Consider the following 14344-nt stretch of genomic DNA (forward strand, 5'->3'; position numbering starts at 1 on the left):
GTATGAACCCAGTTGTTGGTCATGGCATGGACTGGTGCCGCGGTCACGGATAATAGCCGTACACTCTTTTCCACATGGACTTGCACAACAAATACTCGTACAAAAACACCAAAAAAAAAACAGCATGTTGAGCAAAAGTGTTTGTAAGTGGCATTTATGTCGAAAGTGACACTGATGCCAATTTGTGCGTGTGTGTCCAATTGCCACTGGCCACAGGCTGTTTTGCCCAGTGAATTATGCCACAGAAATTAGCTACCTGCAGCCAGTCCAATTAGTGAACAAATTTATTGTTCTCAACGAGTCAAAAGATATGGAGAAAGAAATAAATAAGCGTAAAAGTTAAGGACATTTTCCTAGCAGTTTTCGCTTAATCTTTTGTAGGTAACGCCTATTAGCTTGATATCTATTATGTAAATATTGCCACCAAGAAAAAGTTTATAATTATTTAGATATTTATTCTAGATAATATAAGTATATGTATCTTGCATATTTGCTGATTTTAATATTGAATTTTTGCTTCCGACTTTTTCAGATCATGTCAAAGATTTCAGCTGTGGGCCGCTACATTACAAAACATTTTACTTCGATGAAAACAGTAATGCGCTATATGTGGGAGCCATGTAAGTACTATGATCATCTGCTTAGATTTTTATGCAAATTATGTATTTATTATAAGAGAGAGAGGGTTATGCTTAAATTTAATGGGCGACAAAACTGCATACTCAAAATCTTTCTTCCTATCTTAAAATATGTATAAAATAACCAAAATTTGAGAGATTTTTCGAAACCTTAAGGCTTTTAGGGTGACCGTAAATAATACACGATAGGAAAACCGTTAAATGCGGGTCATGCGAAAAAAGTTGCGTTCGTAAACTAAAATAAAACATGTAAAACTGTGAAAAAGGAAAATTGCTCTCAGAGAAAGAGAGAAAAGTCAAAGTAAGGGAACGCTTTCCGGATAAAAACTGGCAAAACTTTCAGATCCACTGTAGACGCCATTTTTTTATTTACATGGCTGCTTTTATCATTGAACATTGAACAGATTTTAGCGAAGAAAGTTTTTCGGGTAAAATTTTACAACTTCTGACAAAGGTTCTCTTTTGCTCTCGCACTTTTCCCCTACTTTGCCAGAGAACCGAGTACGTGAACGCTTTCTGGTAACTTCTCGCAACAAATAGGAGAAGGTTAGATGCCAGTTCGTCGAAATATATTTTTTTGTTTCTAGTTATGGTATATGAATGAATCTGTCAGTCTTTACTTTAATTGTTCCTAACAAAATTGTAGATATTTATAGTTCTGGTAATCTCTTTTTTGAAGTTTTGTCTTACAAAGAGTTAAATGGAGTACCTCGTTCGAGTTGTCTTTAACTGCCCTCCACTCGCCGTGTCACAGAAATAAAGCTGTATACATATGTTTTTCGAATTTCACTGCCATCACTTCAACTATAGCTATATTATGGCTCCTAGAAACCGCAGGATATTCGATTCGTTGTTTTTCAAAGTTGTATTTTGTAAGCTTCAAACTGCTCCTGGTCATTAATAGTTTGAATAATAGCTCCCTTCAAGCACTCTTAATTTAAGCCTTTCTGTGAAAAAAAATTAGATAAATAAATCAGAATCCCAAATTTTTCGGCAAATGACTCTAACTTTAACTAAATTTGGAAATTTAAAAAAACTTTAAACTATTCATACACGCACATGTTCGCAAAAAAAAAATACCGCATGCTCATTAAAAAGTCTACAAACTTATTTTCAAAGTCTCATAAAATGAAATATTCATCAATTATACTTACCTAAGAAATGGTTGGAATTACTACTCAGCCTCCCAGCTGATTTTCCAAGGTTAACGCCCACAGCATCCCAATGGGGGCCATATCAGTTCCTAATTAACTATGCCGACAGCGTTGCCAACTATGTTTCAAACTTAACTGACATAAATTGGTGGCCCCTCCCATTGCCTAACGAATTTGAAATTCGGCCATTTTACTTACTCCTCCCCCTCTCGCTGTTCAGCGATTCACATCCTACTATCGGCACTCATCGCTTGACTCTTACGTTGAATTATGAAATATGCGTCCGCTTTGTGCAAAATGTGCGCAACCTCAAACATTTTTGAACAGTTTCAAATTTCACAATAACAACAATAGCATACAGGCATGCAAACGCACGTCCACTTGCGGGTAGAAGTGTGGAAAAGGAAGTAATTAATTGCAGCCTAACAAGCGTCAAATGGAGGCAGCTTCCAGACTATAAAGTAAATCATGCCCCATAAGCAACAACACTAAGTGCTCCACTAACAACTTATAAAGGCTATAAAATAGTGGTGGCAACAACAACAACACTATTAACTGTTTCAAGTCATAAACGGGTTGATAATGGCTGGAAAAATGATGGTAATTTCACCAAATCAGAGTATACTCGTACACTGCGAAGTGAATGCTCTTGTAAACTGTTTAGCAGAGCCTTTAGGACGTTTTGCATGTTGCTGTGTGCGAGGTGTACTCTTTTAAATAGTCGCTGTTTAGGATATATCTAGGCATATGTATCCGCTGTTATGGGTGCTCAGCCACAATGACCCATCCAGAGAGCAGACGTGTTAGCGAGAAACTTTGTTGGTTGTCAACTGACGCTAAATAGGCAGTTTTGATTTTCGGCACGCAATTATGAATTATAGAACATAATGAATCTGGTTACTTTCTAACGACCACTCCTGACACTGCCGCCATAATGTATTTCGGTTTAAATTTCGTTACTCTTTGAATTGTCGCCAATATTTTATATGCAAAAAGATGAACGATTTTGTAGTTTAAAAGTCAAAGAAACTTATCTCTAAATGTATATGTTCTTGACAAAAATGTATTAAGTGTGAAAAAGTAGATTTAAAAATGTTAAGGGTTATACTGCTGACTGCGTGCCGATTGATTAGATACTACGCCAACGCTCATTGGAGTTTATTTTCAATTCCTGGTTTTGCCAGAAAAGAGTTGCAGGTTCCGATGGCATAATTTTTCTCAGCTGAATATCTCTGCGTAGGTGCCACGAAACTGAATCGCTGATTTCCACGCAAACTTCTAAGACAGGGGCTATGCCATACAACTTTTGAAAGTGCTCGGCGTTATCTCTAAACCTAAGAGGGACAAGAAATTTCATATATCCCCTGATAATATCTTACCAATTAATCTCTCATCGTTCAAAGACCCTTTATAATTGATTTAATATCAGAAATAGAATTCCAGGAGAGCGTTTCTCTTTTAATCCATGAGTCAAGCGAAGTTGTGGCTTGAAAATGTTTGGAATTGAGAAAGAATTACGATCACTCCCCATATAACAGTAATTTTCTGAAATTCAAGAACTAAGTGCCGTTTTCACACGCAGGGTTTAAAATTTATCTGCCCTTCTAACACATTTCTTCAGAACAAAACTTGTTTTTAAGGGACAGATAAATTAAAACCTACAAGAGAAAACGGCTCTAAGATACCTATTTCGATAACTACTGAAGCTATCTTATGTAAATTTTAAATTTACAATAATCGTTGAGAATGAAATAAGATACAAACATTTTATTTTTTTTTTTTAAATTGCCGATTTATCAATTTTTACCAAACTCGGTATAAGTATTTCTTTAAATCTAGCGAAGATAAGGGTTGAAAATTTTTTAGTGAGCTTTGCTATTTTTTTTTTAACTTGTTTAATACCTAATACTAAAAATTTTAAATAATGCTAAAAAATAATCCACTTCAAAGAAATAAAACACATGTAATTTTTAAGCAAAAAACAAAATCGTCTTCAATTCTTATATAAAAATTTAAGATTATCGTTAATTTATTAATGATGCGACGATCGGATTTAAACCAAATTAATATGGGACCACCTGTAAGGTAAAAAAGATTAAAAATTCCGACGAATTGATAACTTTTCTCCTTTTTGTGAAGTCGGTTAACAAATGAAAAAAAATAGAGTATATCTAATACAAAACTGTTTGCACTCCCAAAAAAATCCTCTTAATTAATTGAGGTTGGAGAAAGTTCATAGATACATATAAACAAACATACCTATTTATGGGCACGTGCATACATATGCATATACATATGCCTTTTACATTATAATAACCCCAACTTGCTTTCATATGTACGAGTAAATCTCTGGTCACGCGCAAGAATATTTTCCTTGTGGCTCTAAAGATTTTCACATTTACCATTTCAAACATTTCATATTAAATATACTAGCGAAAATAGCGCAACACGACTTCTGGCGATATCTTCCTTGTCTCTCCTTTCAATGCCAGGAAATACCTAAAGAGGAGCATCAGCGAAATGAAGATTAATGGTTGCAGTTGGGAACAATTTAACCGCATTATGCGTTCAAATAGAAAAAAATAAATAAAAAAGCTACAAGCAAGAAAAAAGAAAAGGAAGAGGATATCGGAACAAGCCAAGAAGATGTGTGAATGTGTATACATGAATTGCTGCTCCCACGCGGGCGACATCTAAATAGTTAACAAATGCTTTGGTTCGGCAGCGTTACTTGCACATGAACAGCGAATGTATACCCTGCAGGAAATGTATCTAACTAACGGGTGATTTTTTTGAGGTTAGGATTTTCATGCATTAGTATTTGACAGATCACGTGGGATTTCAGACATGGTGTCAAAGAGAAAGATGCTCAGTATGCTTTGACATTTCATCATGAATAGACTTACTAACGAGCAACGCTTGCAAATCATTGAATTTTATTACCAAAATCAGTGTTCGGTTCGAAATGTGTTTCGCGCTTTTTTATCGACAAATTTTGTTCAGCGATGAGGCTCATTTCTGGTTGAATGGCTTCGTAAATAAGCAAAATTGCCGCATTTGGAGTGAAGAGCAACCAGAAGCCGTTCAAGAACTGCCCATGCATCCCGAAAAAATGCACTGTTTGGTGTGGTTTGTACGCTGGTGGAATCATTGGACCGTATTTTTTCAAAGATGCTGTTGGACGCAACGTTACGGTGAATGGCGATCGCTATCGTTCGATGCTAACAAACTTTTTGTTGCCAAAAATGGAAGAACTGAACTTGGTTGACATGTGGTTTCAACAAGATGGCGCTACATGCCACACAGCTCGCGATTCTATGGCCATTTTGAGGGAAAACTTCGGAGAACAATTCATCTCAAGAAATGGACCGGTAAGTTGGCCACCAAGATCATGCGATTTGACGCCTTTAGACTATTTTTTGTGGGGCTACGTCAAGTCTAAAGTCTACAGAAATAAGCCAGCAACTATTCCAGCTTTGGAAGACAACATTTCCGAAGAAATTCGGGCTATTCCGGCCGAAATGCTCGAAAAAGTTGCCCAAAATTGGACTTTCCGAATGGACCACCTAAGACGCAGCCGCGGTCAACATTTAAATGAAATTATCTTCAAAAAGTAAATGTCATGGACCAATCTAACGTTTCAAATAAAGAACCGATGAGATTTTGCAAATTTTATGCGTTTTTTTTTAAAAAAAAGTTATCAAGCTCTTAAAAAATCACCCGTTATAAGTTAACTTGAAGTTGATTAGAAAGGAATTAAAGGTCACTATTATCTGTGTATTTTCTTTGAGGACAGCTAACTATATTTATATGGCGATGGCCGCGAAATGGTCAAGGGTGGTTACCTCTGCATTAGATATCAATTAACTTGTAACTAACTACTTCTGAACATAAAGGATTAATAAGAAAAACAATTTATTTTTATTTTTTTATTTTTTACTCCCTTATTTATTATTAAAATATTTGTTTACATATTCCGCCAGACATAACATCAAAATGATAATATAAAATTTGGATCTTCATTTTATTGGTCCTGAATTCGAAAAATTATTTGTGAAGTGCAGAGAATTTTTCATATGTATGTATGTGTGTACATAAAATCAAGAAGTTCAAGAGTACATGAGCGCAATCCCTTTGGCAATGAAAATGTGGGAACAAAATCCTTAAAAAGCTTGAATGTTTACTTTTTTCCGATGTATAGCTACACGTGAGGCCGTAAGAGAAGAAGTGCCCTAACCCAAAAAAAAGTGTTTCTACTTACCTACTTAAAATAGTCTCAAATGTGATAAATTTTAAAATAAAACACGTATTTCAAGTTATGGAAAAATCGATCTTTATTTTAAAATGTTTCACACAAAAAAAAAATCATTGGTTAGGCCACGTCTGCTCTCATGGCCTCATTTGTATGTATGTATATAAATATATAAATTATTTTTTTACTTACTTTAACATTTTCTAGCTGCTTTTTCCCGTATGTTTTTTATTAACAATTTACCAGCGCAATATAAAATCAATTTATTGTTCAATTTAAATTCATTTCGCTCAAAAACTAATTTATGTAATTTAAAATGGTGCGAAAAATTTATGGTTAAGCACTTGGGTAAAAACACTTCGCACTTCTTGTGCGCGCAAATTGTTGTTGCGGCTGTATTTTGTATACATAGTTGTACTTCTTCTCACCGCAAAACTTTCGGAATTTGTTAAGTGAAAAGTTGAAAATTAAAAAGTTTTCAACTTGACCGTTGCCGAACCTTTCGCTTATAAATCAGTTCGGCTGTTCGCTTGGCTGGCCTCTGTATTGTGTTGAGCTGAGCTCTTATGTAAGTAAGTGTTTATTTGTATATGTGTTGAGCGTTTTGTGTACTTCTGAGTTATGCTCTGTGTTCGCTCGCTCTTTCATTCGGTGGTTTGGTAGGCTTCGAAGATATATGCGCATGCACCCAACTTGACCGTCGGCAATAATTCTTAAAACAATACAACGAAATAATTAATGTCGCTGGCGGCCTTTGCTGGTCTGCCTTTACCACTACCATTTGCTAAATCGCGCTTCTTTTGTTCTCGCCGTTGTCATTTGTTGCCCACTAGTCGTGAAATATGGCTAAGCATTTCCTAGCTATCATTGGCATAGGCACAATTTGTTGTACGTCAGTTCGAAGTTCAAGTTTACTAATTGCCTTAATTAACATTAGACGCCCTTGCAGTATTATAGAAAGTGAATTCTTATAGCAAAAATCTTGAGAAAGGTTAAATGCATAAATGTACAACACTTCCGTACAGAATAAATATATTTCTGCGAAAATAAAAACTGGGGTTTACAATTAAAAATTTACGGCTCTATTATGTCTCAGTGAATAATTCTGGTCACCGTTTTTTCAACGGAAAAATATATGAAAAAGTTTAAATTTGCCAGTAAAAAAAATATTGCACCTATACAGAATTGGGCTATTAATGTCGTTCTCCCAATAATACTCGTTTCTGTGCCAAATAAATTGAATGATTATCCTACTACTGAAAACTAAGTAAGGTAAGAATTTTTTATTTCAAAACAAATAAATGTAGCTGAAAGCTTTTGGTATATAAATTATTAAATGTCTCCTGTTAAATACTCGAAGTCACAAAAAATTCCGAGTGGTCACGAAAAACGATGACTAAGAGTTCCAACAAGGAGGTCTCGGAGAAATGATGACGTGATTCGAAAACCACTGAAAATTTTCATAACTTGCGGAAGAGTTTCGCAAAAATCGTTGCAGGTACCTAAAGGATACGAATCGACTCGAAAAATCTATTAAAATTTCTTTAGATCTCCAAGAACTGTTGGAGCATCCCAAAAATAAACTTGGAAATCTGAAAAAGTCTCCTATCACGTTTTTTAAGTCATGTTCTACAGTTTTAGAAGGTTGTTAACCAAATGAAACTTTATTTAAAAATGGTTTCTTGGTCTCAAAATCTAAAATAAAGTTTAATTTTAAGCCTGTGGTGTTTATAAGGTGTCGAGCATTTTATCAGCCTTATCGTATAAATTCGTAAGAAGGTACAGCTGTAACCCTTAACTACTTTAGATTTTACTTTTGGTAATGCCGATGTCAGAAGTTATAATTGGCTTTTTAAGAAAAACAAGCTTTTTGTGCTCCTTCATAAATTTTTTAATGATATCGCTCTAAATCAACAGCATCCTTGATTAGAAATTTATATCAAAGTTATGCAGTTGGAATGTGAGAAAGGAATATCCCGAAGTCAATATACCCGCAAAGCCAGGACCCACATTAATTTAAAAAAAAAAATATTTAAAAAGTCCAGTGCAATGTAGAACACAGCGTTGGTAACACATAAAAGAGAAAGTTCTGTACAATTGAAGAATAGTAAATATTTTGGTGCCTAAGAAAAAATAGGTATTGCACATAACTTTTTACAATTTTTTCCTTGAATATCTTGGGAAATTTGCAATATGTATTTAATTTCAAATAATTTTATGTTATGGACTAATATATTTACACCCATTAAATTAAAATTTCAACCTTATTACTTTCTTAGGTTAAAAAAATATAAATAATTGAACGGAAATTTTTAATACGTATTCGTCCTTGGGAGCAAAAAAATTTAATTTGCTTAAATTTTGCAGAACTCTCTCTTTAATTTTTATATTAGTCATATCCTTTCAATGTTGTTTATTTTAAAATATCGCCTCAAATAAAACTTGGAATAAAATTTAGAAATGACCTAATATATTTAGAATATGTTAACAAATTAGTACTTCACTTGTTGGCGAAAAATTCTACTAATATTATTTTTAAGCAAATTATTTTAAGGTGCCTCCCTGGAAACATTTACGAGACTTTACCTTATACTTAAACTTTAACTTTACAAGTAAATACTTTAAATCCCATAAAACTAACTCTTATTTTCCTCTTTCTTTGCAGGGATCGCATATTTCGATTAAATCTACAAAATATAAGTCAATCGATTTGTGAGGTAAGTGCATAGAATCTATACGCGAATGGAGTAAAAAATGTATAAAACCTGGATAAAAATAAAAATAAAAATTATAAAATAAAAATGCTTGCAACATCATTTCTTATGTTCGAGCGAAAGTAACTAAACTGTCAAAGCAAAATTTCTGTGAAAGCGCTCCCAAAGCGACGAAAGCAACTTAGCCGCTATGCAAGTACTTGCAGAGTCGCTCCAGCCAGCAGCTACACAAAAAAAAAAAAGCCACAACAGGAAGTGAATCAAGCAGCTCAAATAAGGAAGACATTTCACTTGAGCCAAAAAATAAAATGAAAAGAAATACTTTAAAATGAAATTTAGCGAAAAGGAAATTGAGAAATATATCGCATGTACAAACACGCCCTCCACAAGCTTAGGTGCCTGCTTTCAGTGGTTAGCGGAAAGTTATAGAAATTGAAAGAGTGAAATAGTGCGGTTGATTTGAAGTTGAAATGTGAAGGGAAAAGAGTAAAAAAAAGCAAAAATGGAATAGAAAAGAAAGTTATAGAGTTCAACGGTTATTTGCAGCATATGCTTGGTTTGGTTTTCAAGTTATGCAGACGCCGCTAAAGGCAACTCAAGTTTGGAATGCAAACGCAGAGAATTGCCGCCACAAAGCGAAAAGTAGCAACAACACAAATAACTAAAAAAAAAGAGAATTTCAGAAAACGTATACAAAGCGTCTAAGCAAAATGCAGATAAATGCAAACTGCACACCGACTTTCAGTGAAATCAAGGCGGCGGCAGTGTGTTGTCGGACTCAGAGTCTTGCATTTGCAGCTCGAAGAATATCAAGAAATGCATTCGTCCATAAGCAGCTTCAATACGAGACATGTGGATTCCCCGTTGTTGCTCTCTGGGTTTCGCTATACAAGCGGTGTATGCGTTTTTCTGCTGCTTTTGGCTCGCTGTCGGTTAAAGACCAACGTAGCGTATACGCAACATAAAAGGAAGTACACGCATACATTAATGTATGTAGTTCTAATACATATCAGCTTGCGCGCCTGGAGGTATGGCATGTTTATTGTTTGCTTACTTTTGCATTATATCTGCTGAGCATTACCACTTCTCAAATGGCTTATAAAATTGTTCGCTGAATCTTCGTCTGGCAGATCACTGTAGAGTGCCTCAGGTTGAGCTATACATTGGAAAAAAATATTTAGATTTATGTAAACCTCGATTCCCACTGAACGACTTGTGCAGACTTTGACGATGAGTAAGTATTTCATTCAGTAGGAAAACAGCTGAGTAGAAAAGCATTGGCTTAGAGGGTATCTTGAACCGATATAGATTTTAATGATTATTGAGTTCTTTTATGGTGAAATTTTTTAGGGTTTTACTAAAAGGAAGCGAGTTAGGTAGCAGTGAAATTTTTCACTGATGTTTCGAAGCTTTACAGTGGGATTTGTGAGGCGATCTTCTATGACAAATGCTTATTAAAGATCATATTTTATGCTGGGCGATGAAAGGAGCACCTCACTCTCGCAACAAGACCTCACTCTCACTTTTAGTGGGGATTTTTAAAGGTCGCTGTCCTATCGTTATTCACGCAGCAGTTATCTCGAGGATGATGAGATGAAATCCCCCCAATGTGTTGTAGTAGATTGTTCAGTTTTTGTAAGCAAATGCTAAAATTCATATACCTTGGCTCGCACCTAAGCAACCTTAAGGAGTTCACACGGATTTATATTAGCCGTCTCTACAGCGCCATGATTGGGTCGCAGACTTTCATCGAATGAGCAGTGGTTATTGTTCAAGTTCACAAAGAACAGCTTCAATAATATCCGATAGTTTCCCCAATTGACAACTACCACTTAACCTGAATAGGAAATAACCAAAGAAGCCCAGAATTATAAAATGGATGGCCCATGGCATCAACAAAATGGTTATATGCACAGATTAAAATATATGGAACTGCATTACCAATTGGATGTAAATACATATACTAAGTAGTACGCATGTAAATTCAAAAGCATGTTCACAAAACATTCGATTATTTAACAAATATTTCGCTTTTATTTAAATCATGATAAAATTTCTATCGAACACACACAAACAAACGTTATAAGTAAAATTGCGGCACGTTGCGGCGATGCACCCTACTACTACAAGCAAGCAACAATTTAATAATGCAAAAACAACAATTTATGAAAAAGAATAGGCAAAATAAATATAAGTTCGAGCACGCGACAGAAAGGAATGTAATCGCTTGGCAGAACATGTAAAATGGTTTTTGGCCTCGCTCCGCTTCCCACCTTTACTCACCAACGATTCAGCTAATACGAATAGCAGCGTGTATACTTACTACGATTGAAACACACAAACATACGGCACATATTACAAAGTTAAATAAAAAATAGAATAATACTATCGAATGCTATTGAATGTGCCGTCATTTAAAATATCATTTGGTATTTTGCTCACGTTACGCGTTTGTTTATTTAATTCGATTTTTCGTTGCCACTACCTCCACACATACATACGTACATACATACTCCCTACTTGCTTGTGAAAAATGCAGTAGCGATAGCAGCCAAAACAAAAATGATTGCTGGGGTTTTTGGTAGAGGGAGTTGCAATTTTTCGTAAACATTGGCGACACCCCGCTTTGCAGCCAACGGGGCCAGACAGACACAAGCAGCAGTGTATTGAATACAAAATTGTAAATCGAAAATTTCTTTGAACAATTTTATTTCATTACATATGCATGTATGTTTGTATGTATGTATATTTCTGCGTGCATATTCGGCTGAGCATTTGAAAATGTGTTGGTATTTAATGTTTTTTTTTTTCTTTCTCTAATTGTATGTGTGCCCGTGAAAAGTCGTTTTGAAAATGCCATTTATTGGTTGGGCTACGTGCGGAAATTTGTACATGTTTCGTTGTTTTTTTTTTTTCTTTTTTCTTTGGTGTGCTTCAAAATTTTTTATTAAGTAAGCAGGAAAATTGATTTTGCCTTGATGACTAAACGGAAAAAAATCAATTCTGTAGTTATATGCCGGCTTTGTTGGAAAAAGAGGTTCCATTTCTTAAACAAAAAAAAAACAGCATTAAGGATAGAGTCAAAGATTTAGCGCAAATAATAACTTGAAGGTAATATTTACGAAGTAAAATAATATTGATTTCTTAAGCCAGTTGGAGAAGAAATGGCAAACTGCTTCATTTTGGCTACGAAAAGTGCCCAAAAGATCTTAACCAATAGGAAATATAACTTTTTTCCGATTAGATGCAACTTTTCAAACCCAAGTCATTCTAAGTTACATTCCAAAAAGTTGAAGAAGGGTGGAAGTGGTATTCATTCCTTAGACAGGAAGGAAGAAACACGAAACAGCAGAAGATTTCAGACCTTTAAGCCTTTCCTAGTTTTACTTAAGACCGCCACTAGGGGAAGTGACTACTTCAAGAGCTCAGCATGCGTACATTACGGAAGATCCACGGAGACCTGGGTCTTGTAATATATACTCTAGCAGCCTTTCTTGACATTCAAGCCGCATTCAATAATAGCGAAGTCAGCACCATTGTAGACTCCCAACAGAAACTAGGGGTTGATGACAGTGTCTGCAGATGGATACATTCAATGCTAGACAACAGAATAATTCACGCTACAAATGGAACTGCGTCTCTGACCCATAATGTGAGTAGAAGTAGAGATACCCCAGAGGGAGGCGTTCTTTTACATTGCTGTGGGTAGCGTTGAACGGCAAACTGAAATACCTCAACAAAAGGGGTGCCAAAGTTATGGCGTACGCCGATGATGTGTAAGCGAAATACTCGAAAGAGCACTGGAAAAATTACACGTTAGGGCCACGGAAAGCAGGCTAAGTGTAAACCAAGATAAGACCGAATTTATGCTATTCACAGGAATAAGGGTCGCATTTAGGTACTGCCTGACAGAATCGTTAAAAATAATCTTACACTTAATCCCTATTGATCTCAACCTAAAAGAAGAGAGTCAGGAGGAACACGTAAATTCAGGCACGGAACGACCGTCAACGAAACACAATCACAACAAAAGACCGACTATATAGTATCTAACCTCAGTTTCGAAAACATGAATGTGAGAACCCCATCCAGTATAGAGTGGAGGAGGGGTAGAGTGGCCAATAAAGAGGCAATCTCTTTCTACATTGACGGTTCAAAGACGGTCAGAGGTGTTGGGGCAGGTGTAAACTCCGTGGAACGCGTCTCCTTGTCTCTCCATCTAAGGAATATGGCAAGCATCTTCCAAGCGGAAGTCTTAGGCATCTTTGAATCTTGTAAGGTTATAGGAGAAGGCATCGGAAGAATTAAGAATGCAACAATATACTCTGACAGCTAAGCGGCTCTGTTAGCACTAGCATCATCGATTACCAAATCCCAGCTAGTCCAGAAGTGTAAAAGAGAATCTCAGTTCTTGCGTAAATAAGTACATCTCTTGTCTTGGTTTCCGGACTTAGGAATATAGGAACATTGAAGACAATGAGAAGGCCGATGAATTGCCGAAGGCAGGAGACTACGTTTAAGAATCCCAGGCTGTTGCACTGCGATGCCCCCTCGAAGTCGTTCAAACTAAACTCAACTAAAGCTCTTTATCAATCACGTTTCAACAGAAAGCTGATTAACGCCTTAAACGTTTAAATTTGTTCTAAAACGAAACTAACATCTTTTATTTTAAAGATTGCGCCATTCACTTGATATCATAAATTTTCCACCTATCGCATTCAATGCTTGCACTTTTCGCATTTCAAAATAACTCACATATTTTAACTTTTTGCTTAACAATTTGTAATCAAATTTGCATTTGCCCCAGAGAAGCATCAGAGATAAAGAATGAGGGGGAAACTTGCTATAATTTATTCTGCCAAAATGCGCTTAACTACAAAGTGCAAATGCAGTTCAATGCAAAATGCACAAATTGCGCAAATTGCCCGGAAGACACAAGACAAGCTGCGACCTTACAACGGTTACACCCACAAGCATTTAAATATTGCTGCCGTTACCGTTATTTTCCCATCTACACATACATACATATATATGTATGCTGGAGGTATGCACCACCGCTGTTCGTAATGCGCTGAATGCCCATCGATACTTTAATATCCAAGTCGTTTGGGAAAATGAAGAAAAAGAGGTGCTCCAGCAACTGGCCGAAATTACTTCCTATGTTTTGCGGAGGCATTAAAGGACTTGCACACACACATACTACATACGAATGCATGTATATTTGTATATGTGTGCGCCAGCATGTAAATAACGCGCAGCTATCCTACGCCGCTGGAACGTTCGGTAATGCCTTTACACTTCTTCGTCTCTGTTTTTAAGATTATTATTTCTTAGCTCTTTTTTATTTCATTATGCCACTTTTTACTTCGACTCGAATTCTGTCCATTGCAGCTGTGTGTATGCACGCATTCTTTGCCATTTTCTCATGGCGGCTTATTACTTGCCGCTTGGCTGCCTGCTTATGCATTTTCGATTGCTTGCTGACCAATTGAGTCGCCCTTTCGTTTGCTCATTTTTTTGCTGCTACTTATGCAATTATTTATACGTAGTTTTTCTTTTCCTGCACTTGTTCATGCCTTGTTTTTG

General features: G+C 35.9%; 1 protein-coding gene across 1 annotated transcript in view; it reads left to right on the forward strand.

The window, feature by feature from the left end:
• The window catches only part of LOC118743370 (semaphorin-2A), a gene marked incomplete in the record, with an annotated part of 243443 nt that overhangs the window by 199050 nt on the left and 30049 nt on the right, over positions 1 to 14344 (forward strand). Inside the window, 2 exon segments of the mRNA XM_036475994.1 lie at positions 533 to 620; positions 8710 to 8761. Coding sequence (XP_036331887.1) covers positions 533 to 620; positions 8710 to 8761 — 140 coding nt within the window.

The sequence above is a fragment of the Rhagoletis pomonella genome, unplaced genomic scaffold (assembly GCF_013731165.1).
Source record: "Rhagoletis pomonella isolate Grant_MI unplaced genomic scaffold, Rhpom_1.0 Rhpom_scaffold_00007, whole genome shotgun sequence".
In the NCBI taxonomy this organism is placed as follows: Eukaryota; Metazoa; Arthropoda; class Insecta; order Diptera; family Tephritidae; genus Rhagoletis; species Rhagoletis pomonella.